Source organism: Corapipo altera, unplaced genomic scaffold (assembly GCF_003945725.1).
Source record: "Corapipo altera isolate COAL_440 unplaced genomic scaffold, ASM394572v1 61281, whole genome shotgun sequence".
In the NCBI taxonomy this organism is placed as follows: domain Eukaryota; kingdom Metazoa; phylum Chordata; class Aves; order Passeriformes; family Pipridae; genus Corapipo; species Corapipo altera.
The window spans coordinates 3768151-3782926 of record NW_020884921.1 but is presented as its reverse complement, the minus strand read 5'-3'; the positions used below and the strand labels follow the sequence as shown (position 1 = coordinate 3782926).

The 14776-nt window shown below is 39.8% G+C and overlaps 1 protein-coding gene across 3 annotated transcripts in view; it reads left to right on the top strand.

The window, feature by feature from the left end:
- The first annotated feature begins 317 nt into the window (after nt 1-317).
- The window catches only part of FAM174A (family with sequence similarity 174 member A), a 29836-nt gene continuing 15377 nt past the window's right edge, over nt 318-14776 (top strand). The window contains exons 1-4 of one of the 3 annotated variants that reach the window (XR_003529924.1): nt 318-626; nt 4085-4219; nt 4324-4436; nt 7504-7987. Coding sequence is in view for 2 of the 3 variants with exons in the window: in XM_027656849.1 (XP_027512650.1) it covers nt 331-626; nt 4085-4219; nt 7504-7525 (453 nt within the window). In the remaining variant the exon portion in view is untranslated. Of the gene's footprint in view, nt 627-4084; nt 4220-4323; nt 4437-7503; nt 7988-14776 lie in introns of those variants that run through there. The other 2 variants (XM_027656849.1, XM_027656848.1) reach the window with 2 other exon arrangements.

Here is a 14776-nt window from a genome sequence, read left to right as displayed (position 1 = left end):
TTTTCCTGCTTTCATTTAACTCAGTTATAAAATTTGCATTCTTTCGCACGCAGACAGAATTAGGCTAAAATAGGGGGATCAGTTTAAAAAAAGTAAAATCTGCCTTAAATCCGGTTACATTCCAAGTAGCCCCTGAGCGACATTGGCCGCTCCCGGAAAAAAGGTATCTCCAATGAAATCCACGGAATCCCCAGCGGGGCGGGTCCCAACGAAATCCATGGAGTCTCCCCGCGGGGCGGGCAGCCCTGGCTGCTTCCGCTTCCGGCGGCCGGACCGAGGCGGCGGGGCCCGGCCGCGCTGCGGGGCCGCGCCGGGCGGGACGAGCGGGACATGCGGCCGCGGGCGCTGCGCGGCCTCCTGGCGGGGCTGCTGCTGCTGCTGCTGCTGCTCGCCAGCTGCGGGGAGGCTGCGGCCCCGCGGCCCCGGGACGCCTCCACCGCCTCCCCGAGCCCCACGGAGGCGGCCGGCGGGGCCGCCACGCGGAGCAGCAGCAGCAGCAGCAGCAGCCGCCTGGCCGAGGTGTCGGCGCCACCCGAGCAGGGCCAGCCCATGACCCAGCGCGCCCTGTCCGTTCTGGTGCTGGCGAGCGCCACTCTCATCGTCTACTTCGTGATCCGGACCGTGCGGTGAGGGCGGGAGCGGGCGGGCGGCTGGGGGAAACTCGGGCAGGAGCGCCGGGGAGCTCCCGGTGCCGCCTCCCCCGCGTAGGCGGGAGGGAGCTCAGTGGGGCTTGGGTAGGAGCGCATTAGTGCCGGGCCTTTCCGACCCCCTCCTGTGCTCCCCAAGTGGCCTTCTTCCATCAGCCCACCTGAATTTAATTTTGTACTTTCTCCAGCAGGTTGTGACCTGTTTGCAAATTTCTGACCCGCTAAGCTGCCGAATTTGTGCCTCTCCCCGTCTTTCTCAGTAAACATCTTTCTTTTATGGTTTCTTGCACAGTAAACTTACCTATTTTGTACTTTTTAATGGAAAGGGCCCTTAAAAAGCTTGCAGTACCAGCCAACTGCCTTTATGTTTCTCATGCAGTTAAGTACACCATTTGTGACTGTATTTTTTTTGTCTTTGTAGTTTTACTTGTCTCTGTCGTGTTTTAACTTGGAACTCTTCCAGGCAAGGCCCAAATGTGTGGTTATGCATAAAGCACATTAATTATGCAGCAAGTTCTCTATCTACTTTTCATTGTAGTTAGTTATGCTGGTGATTATTGTGCCTGGTATTTGCATCACTTGTTCCAGAAAGGCAGTCGAAAGGTGGTGTGTGGCATGTACAAGCATATGCAGTAAACTGGGATATTGTGATTGCTCCATAGCTCTTACAGGTCATTCTTGAGAAGCCTTCAGTCTTATTTTTGTGTAAGATGCATATCTTGTTATCATACCTAAAAGGAAACGTCATAATCTTTTTTAAGGGAGTAAGAGTAGGCAAGAGCACTTCTCAGTGTTAGTGTTTCTCCTAACAGGACCCCATTGGATTTGGAGGTGTGAGTAAATAAAAGCTTGCCATTGCAGGAGCTGAAGAGGAAAACTCATCAACTGCCATTATTTTCTGGATGAGTGGTAATTCCTTGACATTCCAGTTTTGGCAATAGGAAGCTGGCAGTTCTGCATTTGAAACTGTAGTACTGTCTTCTAGGTGCCACCATAAACAGGAAGGTTAAGCCTCACATTATTCTGTAATTCTGCTGCATCTTGCTTTTGAAATTAGGAATAGATGAAGTGTGTGTTTTTGAATTTGAACTTGTAGCTGAAAAATTTTTGCAACAGTTATATAAGAAATACAGAGTCTAAGTACAGACATCTCTGTTATTTGAAAGGTTTTCTTAGGCTGAATACATATGTCTTGCTGTCAGACATAAAAGCTTCAGGGCTCTTTTGCAACCTTTTAACCAGGTGACCTGCTCAGTGGATGAAGGGAAGACAGTGGATGTAGTTTTTGTGGATTTTAGTAAGGTTTTAGATACTGTCCTTCGTGGTACCCTCCTGGACAAGTTGTCAAGCTGTGGAGTGAGCAGGTTCATGGTCTATTGGGTAGAGAGCCAGTGGAATGACAGGGCTCAAAGGGTTGTAGTGAAGAGCTGCAGCCAGTCACCAGTGGTGCTTCTCAGAGCTCAGTTCTAGGGCTGATTTTGGTCAATATTTTTATCTGAAGGCTGGAGTTTAATGTGCCATTAGCAAGTTTGCTGATGATGCCAAACTGGGAGGTGCAGTTGGCTTTCCCAAGGGATCTGGATGGATTGGAGCATTGGACAATCACCCATGGCATGATATTTGATGAGAGCAAATGCTAGAGTCTGCAGCCGAAACAGAATAACACTGAACGCAAGTATTAATTGGGAGAGGACTAGCTGGAGGGCAGCCTTGCAGAAGGATCTGGTAGTACTGGTTGATGGTCAGCTCAGTATCAGTCAGCATGGGCAAATTGCATCCCAGATGCATCACACACAGCACAACAAGCCAGTCAAGAGAGGGGATCGTTCCCCTGTGTTCAATATTGGTGTGGCCTTCCACTGACTATTGTGTGCCGTGATGAGCCCCTCAATTTAGGAAGAATAGTAAAGCACTTCAGTATGACCAGAGCAGGGCAACCAAACTGGCAGATGGGCTGGAAGGCATGTCTTGTGAGGAGCAGCGGAGGACTTTGGGCTTGTCTATTTTGGAGAAAAGAAGGCCTTAGGGTTGACCTTATGGGTCACCAGGGGAGGTATAAATGGGACATCAGGAAGCATTTCTTTACCAATATGGTAGTCAAAGAGCTTCCTAGAGAGAGGGTCGTTTGGACAGTATCATAGTACCATCCATTAACTTTTGGTCAGCCTTGAATTGATCAGCCAAGTTGACTAGATGGTCATTGTAGGTCCTTTCCAACTGAACAATTGAATTCTAAAACAGTCATACAGTAAAGGATTTTAAGTTAGATTTTGTTAAAAGTCAGGACACTGCTTTAGAGTCCTGGCTATGACTGTACGTGAATCTTGCATAAGCATCTCCAGTATTCTTGTAGCTGTAGTCTTTTGACTAATTGATATATAGAGAAAGTTTTGTGTCACAAAGGATTAGTTTATCCTTTTTTCAAAAGGATTTGTTTGAATCTAGAAATCTGTGCCAGCTTTGTGATGAGGGTTTTTTTGCATTATCTGCAATCTGAACATTTGCTATGGCTGTCTTAGGTTATTTTTGACTCACAGTACCAACTCACTTTCCATATTAACCCATTAAGGAAAAATGGTAAAGTGTGACCATCAGCATTCTGTAAACAGATGGCTCTGCACAATGTTTGCTGATCGGAATTTTGGATCTTAGGCAAGGCTTGTTCCATGCGTGCAGGAGTAGTTCTGAAGAGCCAGATGGAAGAGTTCATTGTGTGGGGGCTCACATGGGATCTGGGCCCGTGCAGCAAAGCCCCAGAAAGTGAGAAAAGCAGATGTAAACTGTCGGTGTGTCTGTGATAAGCACTGTGCCTTAATCTGAAACGTGAGTCACTGCCTCTTCCTTCTGCGTTTTGTGAAGCATACAAGGCATTGACTCTACAAGTTCTCTCTTATTCTGAAGTGTAGGTATAAACAATGTTTTACTTGATATTCATAAAAGACTGCACAAATTATAATAAAAATTTTCAGTGTCACCCATGGCTTGTGTTACACCTTTGCTATAGCTTTGTTTCGTTTCTCTCTGATTTGATCAGCTGTTCTTTACAGATGCATAAAACGCATAGAGAATATGTAACAAGGCAATTTTTTCTCACTGCTAGACCTGCTAGAAGTATACATTTGCATGTATTTTTACTTGGCTCTTACATTTAGCTGCCAAGTGCCTGTGTAGGCTTTTTGTATTCAATGCAGTAATTCTGTACAAAACTACAGATGACATTCTTATTGGCCTTAATTATTTCATGTAAACTGTTGACTCTTAAAATTGTCTGCCCTCTGAATTTCACAGAGCAGAGTGTTTACACGTCACTTATAAATTTTAAGAAACTTACACTAAATATCAATATAGAGGTATTTTAAGGAATAGTTTTCTTAAATTATTGAAGTAGAAAGTAGAGAAATATTCCTGTAACTTAAATGTTTTAAAATACCTTTCAGGCTCAGAAGGCGAAACAGAAAAACCCGAAGATATGGAGTTTTGGACACAAACATAGAAAACATGGAGCTGACCCCATTAGAGCAAGATGATGATGATGATGATACAACACTATTTGATGCCAATCATCCTCGAAGGTTAGTATTTAGAACCCAAATATACTTCTAACAATAGAAGTGAAGGAGTGTGGGTGATAAGCAGTTTCTTTGAGAAAGCTCACTACTGTGTTTCGTGTGCATAGTTGGAGAAGGGATGTCAAGATCACTTGAATTTTAAATGGGCAAGAATTTAGTGGGCAAGAAGATAAGCACCATTTGTCTTCAGCATGTGAATTCCAGAGAAGTGGAGAGGAAGGTAGGATATTTTTGTTAAAAATACAGTGTCATTATTGAAGCTTACGTTAAAGTCAACAACTAGCTTTTACCTTTCTCTTTCCTAGTTTTTTTTAGGTTTTTTTCTTGTTTTGAAGCTCCTCAGGTTTTCCTGCGTTATTTTCACCTGTGAGTTCTGCTTCAAGCAGCTTCGCTTCATTCTGCATTCTCATTGCTAAAGTAGTCAGCAGTTGATGATCTTGAACGAAGTTTTACATTTGGTACTGCTGCACTTAAAGGCTCATATTCTTAGGTCACTCTTTGCAACTACATAGATAGAGGAAAATTTTGTTATATTTCCTTATTGTTTTCAAATTTGGTTTTATTTCCGTATTGTCCTTACACTTAAAGATTATGATCAATTCAAACTTTAATTCAGACTTAAAAGTTTTCCTTTTTGAGTAATTGCCACCACACTGCACGTATGAAGATAGAGTAAAAAAAATGGATAGTATTTTCACAGTGAGGACTACTGTCAAGTACCAGAAGATATAAATGATGAATTCTGCCAGTCACAGCAAATAGTTGAATCACACTGTTTAATGTTAGACTGAATAATTGTTCAAGCAGAACAATTCAACAGCTGCAATACATGGTGTCTCAAATGAATTAGAAGTATTGGTATAGTAAGGTGTTCTGCTGTTTGTCAGGAAATAACATTGGGTGCAGTTCTGGAAACTGAAGTGAAAGGTTCAGTCTCTTTTAACTTTGTCTCCTTAGAGGGAATCTTTCTGATTAATTTTTTTTTTCATAAGTCAAAGTCTGTCTTTCTGGTTTTTTTCCACCGCACACTAGAATAAACTAGTTGGAATATCTACACTTAGCGTTCCTCTGTATTACAGAATCATGTGGCTCTTATAGTTATCCCATGTTACTAGTCTTGCTCCAGTGTAATTGTCACACTGTATCCAGGAATTCCCTCAATGTCTTCCTTAAATCTCGTAACTTCTGTTGTAATTCAGCATACTGACTAGACTTTGAGGTATTTGATGGCCAGTTAACGTGATATTCTTTATAAATGTTTATTTGCAGGAGAATTGAATATATTGTTTAGTAGGAAGTACTGTCACAATAATAGTGTCATCATTAACAAATAGTATTGTACAATTACAATTTTCAGAGCAGATTTCTGATTTTTGTTTTTTTTCTTGTACTTTTCTAAACACTTCAGTCTGAGGGAGAAAAAAAATTAATTTGAGTATTTCATTGTAGAATTATCTAAACTGTTGTTTCAATATCGCTGAGAAAGTATGTGCTTAAATTATCAAAGTCCTTATTTTGATACTGGGAACTTGAGAAAAAATGGGCTTCAGTTATTTTTAGTCAAGACTGTGAATATAATATACTCTGTTTCTGTATATTGAGATCTTGTGCTGTTCTCCTTTATGGGGAGAAGCTCTTAAAATCTTAAGAGTTACTTTTTATTTTGAAGCTGTTCATGTGCAGCAGGAAAGCAGTGCTTAACAATGTGAATTCACTCCACAAATCTCTGTAGAACAGCTTGATAAAGTGCTGTCCGAATTTTGCAAGGCAAGGGCATTGCTGGGAGGAAAGTTTGAAAGTTTAAATTTTTTTTTTAACCTTAATTGAAGGTACTCTTTAAAGTTAATTCATTTCCCCTTGTTTCAACTAAGTCTTTTGCATCTGCATTGAAGCTTAGTAATGTCTTCGTGTCACTGCTTAAGTAAGAATGACCAAAGGCAGTACAAAATACGTAAATAATCAAAGAGTCAATGAGGACAACTTGATGAAAATGATACTGAGATATTCTCAGGAGATGTCGTTACACTTTGTCCTGACGTTTGCAGTAATTCAGAGAAAGGGTTGGTTGGGGTTTTTTAAGGTAGCATAAATATATAGTCAGGCTTGGAGCAACTGATTAGAGAACAACAAAGAGAGGCCCTTAGTGGTTTTTGGGTTTAGTGCTTTGTTGAGTAAAGAACAGTTGCAGTTTTGCCTAACTTATCATCAACAATTTGCTTATTCAGTGCATAAGTTTCTTTTCCTCATAACTCATAACAGAAGGCACTAAAAAACTGAACGTAGTTGCAGGAAATTCTAATCTGCATGTTCATATAAATTTGTTATTGACATCAAATTATAGATGTCTTTTTTCTTCGTTTCTTTATGACCTGTTTGTGGTATCCACTTTGCTTTCATTTTTCTTTATTGAAACAATCAAACTTTTTTTAAGGTGATGGTCTACAGCACAGTGTGCATATGTTAGAAGTTTCTATAGGCTACTGCTGGGCTAGCTGATAAGTTTATATGACCTTTCCAAGACTAGGCAGAGAAACTGGCTTCTGTCCTAAAGTAGTAGTGTACTGGTGTCCAGATACAGTTTTCTCCAGTGTTGCCATTTTCTTTCAGAGATGTATGAAAAAAAAGTCCCCAGTGCCCCCTGTTGTAACACAGGTGCAGTTTAAGGGTACTCCCACTGTTACCATCACCATACCCCTAATCTCTCTGCTGCTGCAGTTTGGAGCAGTTTACCTGAGCAGGATGTTTTAGTCATTTTGTTCAATAGCATGCTATTAAATGTCCAAGTTGGAAATTCTAAACCTTGGTTTCTCACAATACAGCTTTACATACATGTTAACTGAGGTACGGTATACTCATATCACGTCTTTGTTTTTCAAAGTTATATCACACTAGTTGTTTACAATCCTCATTAAATTACTTCACACAGAAACTACTTGCTTCACGCTGCAAGCTGCAAGGAAAAGCACTTACTCTGTTTTTGTTAGACTTACCAAAGTTTCAATAGGAACTCGGGAGCCTTGGAAGTTCAGAAATACATTCACCATGGTAAATCCCTTTTTATTTTCATCAATGAGCTGTCTCTCTGTTTGGAAGGTTTAAATGAATGCAGTTTTGTGGCACTTTGCTTCACAGTCCTATGGTAACTAAGAGCTTTTGCAGGCAAATTTAATAATAAAATGTCTTGTCTCTCTTGGCTCTTTCATAATGTTTAATCTTCAAAAATGTAGGCTAAATTTCCCCTTGAAACAGGGCATTTCAGATTAATGCATCTGTTTCTTCTGTTGTAGAGAAGTACGTGCCTTTCAGTGAAAGAACTTAATCTTAGAACCAGAGAAGGAGACTGCTTCATGGGAGAAATAAGAAGCAAGAGGGTATGCAAGTGGGGGGGGGGGACTAATTTAATTTGTGTATATTATGCCATCCTTAATTTCTTGCAATAAGTAATGTACCAATTTGTTGTACTTTTTTGTATATAGAGGATTCTAAATGTATAGCCTATGGGGAGAGAGTGCTAACTGCACTAAAATAAAAACCTATTCGGAAGGGAGATTACTTGTAAAACAGGGGTTTTTTTGCTTGTTACAAATCTTGTATGCCATTAAGTGTGGTATACACTTTTTTCCTACAGTAATCTGGAATGTTAATTTTATTTTTTTTCTGATATTAAATTGTAAGTAAATATAGCCACTGTGGACTCCTCAGAATTGTTGGAACTTAATTTTAATTGGGGAGATGCTTTACTGTTTACAAATAAAAAACCAAACTACTGCCTTCTGTGTTGAGACTTTTTTTAAACCGAATTAATATGTTTTGTGTGAACTTCAGTGAACAAATAAAGAAAACTTTAGAGTGTTCTTCCTAGCATTTAGCATGATACTTCAACACTATACATTTTAAAGGATATTAATATAATAATGTAAAACATAGTATTGCAACATCTTGCTGTTAAGACTGCTGATTGCAACTGTTGAGTCAGGGTTTTTTTTGTGAGATCACCTGTGGTGAAGCAGAGATAAACATTTGGTAAAATACTAAATATTATGTAACTCTAACTGGACTCTTAATATATAAGCCATTTGAAAGACTTGAGTCTCAAAAGACACAGTGTGACTGCAGTGCTTCATAGTTTTAGAAAAGACTGCTGTTTACTATAGATGTTTTGTTTCATGGTACTATTGCTGAAGTTGTTCCAAATTTTAAACTGTTAAACCCCCTGCAAAATTGACCCGGTTCTGTGGTGAGATTTTTGTGTGATTTTTTTTTTTATGTAGTTCTTCTCTGTGCACAGTTGCTCATCACTCAGTGGCTTACTCTCTGTTTAGCTTACATCTTGAAACATTCTTATTGTAAGACATGATAAAACAAGGAGATTTCTTGAAGATTTCTTAAAGATATTATCAGGGTGAATGGATAAGTTCGAGATTTTATTAAGAGATAGAGAGGAGGTTCTTTAATCCTGAAATCTTTTGAAAGTGATTCCCTGCTTTCCTCAATTGGAAGAATATAAACCAAAAGGTTTATGTTTTTGGCATAAGCCCTTTGGATGCTCGTGACAGTATGCTTTACACAAAATGCAATATGTGTAATGTTTTGTGAATGATCTGGAGACAGGAATTAGATGTACATTAAGTAAATTCACTGGCAATACTAAACTGGTAGGAGCTGTGGACTCCCTTAAGGGCAGAGAGATCTTGCAGAGGGATCCAAAAAGACTACAGGGCAGGATGATCACCAGACACATGCAGTTTAACAAAGATCAAGTGTTGCATTCTCCACCTGGGATGCGGTAATAATACATACAAACTGGGGGACAAGAGGCCTGGAGAGCAACGCTGCAGAAAGACATCTGGGCGTTTGGGTTAATGGCAAGTTGAATCTGAGTCAGCAGTGCCCTGGCAGCCAGGAGGGCCAGCTGTGTCCTGGGGGGCATCAGGCACAGTATTGCCAGCTGGTCAAGGGAGGAGATTGTCCCACTCTGATGTGTTTTGAGCAGCATGTCCAGAGAAAGATGAAAGGTCTCACAGGCAAGACTTAAAAGAAGTAGCTGAGGTGACTTGGTTCGTTCAGCTTGGAGAAGAGAAGACAGCAAGCAAGAGTGGCAGCAGAGTAGGAGGTGCTGATTTCCTCTCTCTGGTGACCAATGATAGTTCATTGGGGAAGGGAATGAAGGCGAAATTCAGATTGGACATAGGGCATAACCAAAAAGTTAGCCAGAGATCCTTTTGATATTTATTTATATCAAATTAGGTAACGAGCACTTTGTTTATTGATTTTCCTAAGCTTCACTCTGTTTAGTAGAAACAAAGATTCATTCATAACAGCTTCAGAAAACCTGACCCGTAAAGACGGAGGATGAAATAGTGCACCTTCTCACCCAAGCTTTTCATTGTTCATGTTTTAAAGAAAAGTCAGTGTCAGTTCTGACAGCTCTCTGACTGGATCATGCATTGTACAAAGAATTACTCATTTCTAACAAACAACTCTTTATTCCTTCCACAACTTTTTCTTAAAAAAAATCTGGAAAGAAAGCTTATAAGTAAGATAAATGGTATTTATGAGGAATCTTTATGAAAATCCTAGTTTTAGGGGGTTTAAACTTGCACAGACTTCTGCAAGAGATCCCTTTATTCAAAGGTCTGTATGCCACAAATGTTTTATAACTTGGGAGATTCCACAGGGACAGCACAATATATTTGCACTGATCTTACTCCTTGAACCCACCTTAGCCACTGTCGAAAAAGAGATTTGTGACTATGTGGATTTCTATTCAGATCAAATACAGTTAACTCTGATAGAGTCCAAAGGCCCCTCATCTTTTTAAACACAGAAAACATAGTTTTATGGAGATACCTACTGAATCAAAGTAGAAAAATATATATCAACATTATTGTTGTGTTTCTGAAAGTTCTGGTAGGTTGTGAAATCAAATTTTAACTATCCTTTCTAGCAGATTGATTTTTAATTTTGTTTTTCCTGGTATGAAATCTGCATCTTGTTTTTAGTCATTTTAAGCCTATTACACTTAAGCTACAGTGAATGATAGAAAGTGCTTTGTTCTGTTGCAGATCTGCCACTTCTTTCAAGGTCATTATATTTCATCTTTGTCTTGTCTAAGCAAAGCATGCTCAATTTCTTTCCTTGCAAATTACTATAATGGACAAGCTTACTTAGTATTCTTTCCAGTCCTGGGTCCAAGTAGTTTATGAAGATGTCAAAGAGCACTAGGCTTAAAAAGGAGCCCTGCAGAACCCCACTAGTGATGAGTCACTATGACTGTGACTATGATGTGACCCCATTCACTTGTAACCCTTTGGGCCCGGCCTGTGAGCCAGTTCCTTACCCACCACATGATGTGTTTATCCTGGTGTGTGCTGGACATTTTGTCCAGAAGGATATTGTGAGAGACGGTATCAAAAGCTTTACTGTAACAGATGATTACATCAACTGGCTTCTCTTGATCACTGAGATGGGGAACCTTGTCATGAAAGGAAATCAAGTTTGTCCAGCAGGACTTTCACCTCATGAACCTGTGCCAGCTGTGATGGATGACTGTGTTGTCCTTCAAGTGTTTTTCAATAGTTCACAGGATAATCTTCTTAATTTTGCCAGACAGTGAAGTGAGACTGATAGGCCTGTAGTTACCAGGGTCATCCCTCTTGCCCTTCTTGAAAACTGGGACTTTGCCAGCTTTCAGTCAACTGACAGCTTCTGTGATTCTGTCTTTCTGTGATTATATGGTGATGAAAACATGTACACAGGTTGTTGCAGCTATCATAGCTTCAGCCTTGAGATGTATGAATCATTTCCCTTCCTCCCCTACTCATTTGAAAGATAAGCTACCATATTTTCAATTTATAACTGTTATTGATTTAGAGCCTTAGGTTTTGTAGCAGCTTCAGAACCATTTAGTACTAGACAGTAAATGCAGAAAATAGGGTTCTAAATTAAATATGTGTAACTACACATCTGCTTTATATCTTCGAACAGGATGGACAGTCTAGAGCTTGTTCAGTCTAAGCTAGGACATGACAGCATTCATTTTCCCAGAGGTCCTGTAAGATCAGGGCTCATTTGCCTGAGCAGCTGTGGTGCCTCTGGCTCCAGTGTTATGTGTTTTCCACTGACAGAATATGAAATATCTGAGTGCCAGTGTGCAATATTGATTTAACGAAAGTATTCATAGTCTTTTGGATATAAAGAGAAGAGAGTGATTAGGATTTTAATTGATTACATTGGCAGCTCTACCATTCTGGAAGAAAAATACTTAAATTCACTTATGTTTATGTAAATTTCAAGAAAAAGAAAGCTGAAGTAGGATATATGAAAATCTTGTTAATTATAAAATATATTGTTGTTTATTCTGCTATTTGAATATAAATTCTGTTGTCTTTGGTGCAGATATATTTGTTCTTAGTACCTATGAAATGGAAATATTTTCCTCGGTTTTTAACACTGTAGATATTGTTCTGCCCACTTACAGACCTAGATATAAATAAGAAACAAAATTGTAATGTTTAAAATTTTAAATTAAAATAAAAACTCCCGTGTTAGATTCAGTTTTGTCTTCTTTCTAAAATCATAAAAGGACAAAATTATCATTAAAAAACACAGGTTGCAAAGTTTTGGGGTTGAGTTTTGGTTTTTTAGCTGGGTAATGTTGCACCTGTCACTGTTCTGTCACTTCAGCTGTGCTTTTGAGTGCAAAGTGTTAATAGTCACTGTAGTAAAGTACCTATACTCAACACCCCTTATGCCAAAGTGTGAGACTTGCCTTGAATATGATATTTCAGAGCAAAATCCCGATTAAACATTTAGGATTTTCTTTTGTTTAATTTCTCACAGCAAACCCAAGTTCAGTTTTGGGTAGCATATGTGCCATTCTCCAGTGAGCAAAACATGAGAAGGCAACTGTGGGTATCTTTTATTTAGCAAAGTTAAATCTGCAGCTTCTTAAAATCTGTTTCTAGTTAAATGGCAAGGTAATAATAGTTTAATAGTTTCAGAATTCAATTTGAATATTTTATTCAGAGAATATTTAAAGTCTCAGACTGACAGTGGTCTGCAGCCTTGTATGTAGAGGAAGCAATATGAATTCCTTTATACTTCAGAGCAAAGTTGCAACTGACAGTGGAAGGAAGAGAGCACGTGTTTTGTACAAGCTTAGCCCTTGACCAACAAGACCATTTTGGGTTGTTAATGTACTGTAATGACCACTGTTGCATGTGCTAACAATGTCCTCTGCACACTTCAAAATCATATCTTCTTGACATTGATCGTAGAAATATTTATGGCAGACTTGTGAGGTACTCTGTGACAATGCATTGAAACATTACATGCCCTTAAAAAATTCTGCAGCAAGGCCTCTGAGGTGTACATGTCTCTTTGCTCCCTAGCTAGTAATCAGAAATCTAGTACCTAAGTTGTTATTTAATCTCAGTAAGAGGTCATAGAGATGAAGTATGTGTGCTATAAGAAGTTTACTAGTATGGCAAAGTAATATTTTCTAATTACTTGTACTGTCTTGAAGTTTCTGAAATAAACTACTGACTCCTGCAAGACTTTCACAGGAGTTTTGGTGGTTGTGGGAAGAAGATGATAGTTTCTCTCTCCTAATGCAGAAATATAGGAGAGTTAACATTCAGCCTGTATTGCCTAAATCAGAGAAGTGGTATTTTGTTACCAACAACAGCAAAACCAAAAGGGGTCACAAGTTTTTATCCTAAGGGTATTTCTGAATAATATCACTGTTACATCTGGCACAGTTGTGTGACAGAAGGTATCCTGTCATCACTGACAGAGCATCCGTCCCTTATTTTACTCACCAAAGCCAAGTGTCCACCTTGTTGGGATTGCTGCCAAATAGTAAAATGTTCTTTCCAGAATATACTACCTAACTGACTCCTTCTACTGACTCCTTGGCTAAGCTGGCTGGTAGTCCAACCCTCTTATTTCTTTAATTGTTGTCAGTCAGCATGGACTTCTCTTCAGCAAGTCAGCTGCCAAACTGAACTCTAATCAACCGGGCTTCCTTACCAGTCAAGCACTCAAGAAACATGTTTGATTTAGGATTCTTAGTGGGTTTTTTCTCAAGTGACTTCCCAAGTGGGTCCCTCCAGCCATGCAGTGAAGCTGCTGTGAAGAAGGACTGATTGACAAAGCAGGCAAGCTCTGTGAGCTGACGCAAGAAGGCACTACCCTTCACTGCACAGCTGTCAATGGAACATGGATGAAGTGCTGTCAACATATTTCTTCACTTTTTATTGTGAATTTATGTACACTTTGGGCACTTGATGAAGCAACAAAGTAGTTGCATGTTACAACATATGAGTTTTCTGTCTTGGAAAGGTCATCATTTCCTCTCTGTGACATATAAGTACTGTCTTTTATGTTACGTGTTCCTCTGTTAGCTTCTTGAGAAAGAAAGGCTGGGTCCACATAACTTGAAAGATAATGAAATGGGATGGAGTGATGTGAAATGTTAAGAGGCCTTTGAGGAGCCATGAAATGAATGGAAAGATGAACCTTGCATAGGTATCATGCAGAGGTGATGTCTGCCTTCCTCCCTGTTTCAACAAATCTACTCTTTTCCATTGTTTAGTAAGTGCTGACAATGAGACATATCCTCCCTATGAGATGCTCTCCTAAGGAGGATCATTGTCCAGAAACAAAGGGAACCTGCAAGATACCAGCTTGGATGATTTACTATTTCTCTCGTGAATTATAAAGTATGCAGCAGATCATGATCATCCTGCCAGTGCAGAAGGCAAATCTGGTGTGTAGAGGATGCCTGAAGGCCCAGTTCGTGATTACATGGCAGAAGTTAGGATCCACTATTTCCAGTAGCTTTGATGATTGGAACTGGAGTAATGTTAGCCACTGAAGCAACAGGAGTAAGGCAGTCCTGCTGACAGTGTTGTAGTTGATGCCCCATGTTTGGAATAGGTGCCAGCTTATTGTGTGAGATAACTGCTTGAGATCTTCATTGCATCTACGTGAACTCTGCAGTACTGAACTGCTGTGCGGTTCATCCCTTGGAGATTAGTGTTACCTGCTTCAGGATTGCAACCAAAGCCCAGAAAATGGAGTTCACTGAGTTGAACACACCACCAGCTCAAAAACTGGCTCAGGAGTGTAACCTCCTGCACTCAGAAATTTATGGCTAAACAAGTTGCAGGGATCAGCCTGTATACCTGTAATTTTTTAACTATGGTGGGTGTAGACTCAGAAACTGCCAACTCAAAACTACTCAGCAGCTTACTCTTTTTTTTCTTCACTGACCAAGTTGTTGCAGACTCTCCTGTGCTTTACTAGATGTCTTTTGAAATTCTACTTGGTAAAAGCTCTATCTCAGCTACCTCTACCTTGTCAGTCATAGGTTGGTGCACCATACTGGCTCAGTGAGGTTTGTGTGGACACTGAAGGTAAAGGTCAGGCAGAGCTTAAAAAAACATATCATAGATGAGAGAGAAGCTGATGAGTTGGTAGTGAGAAGAGGCCCAGAATAGACTTGCCAAACTTAGAGCAAATCTTGTAATTTTTGCTTTAAATCATGCCTTCTTC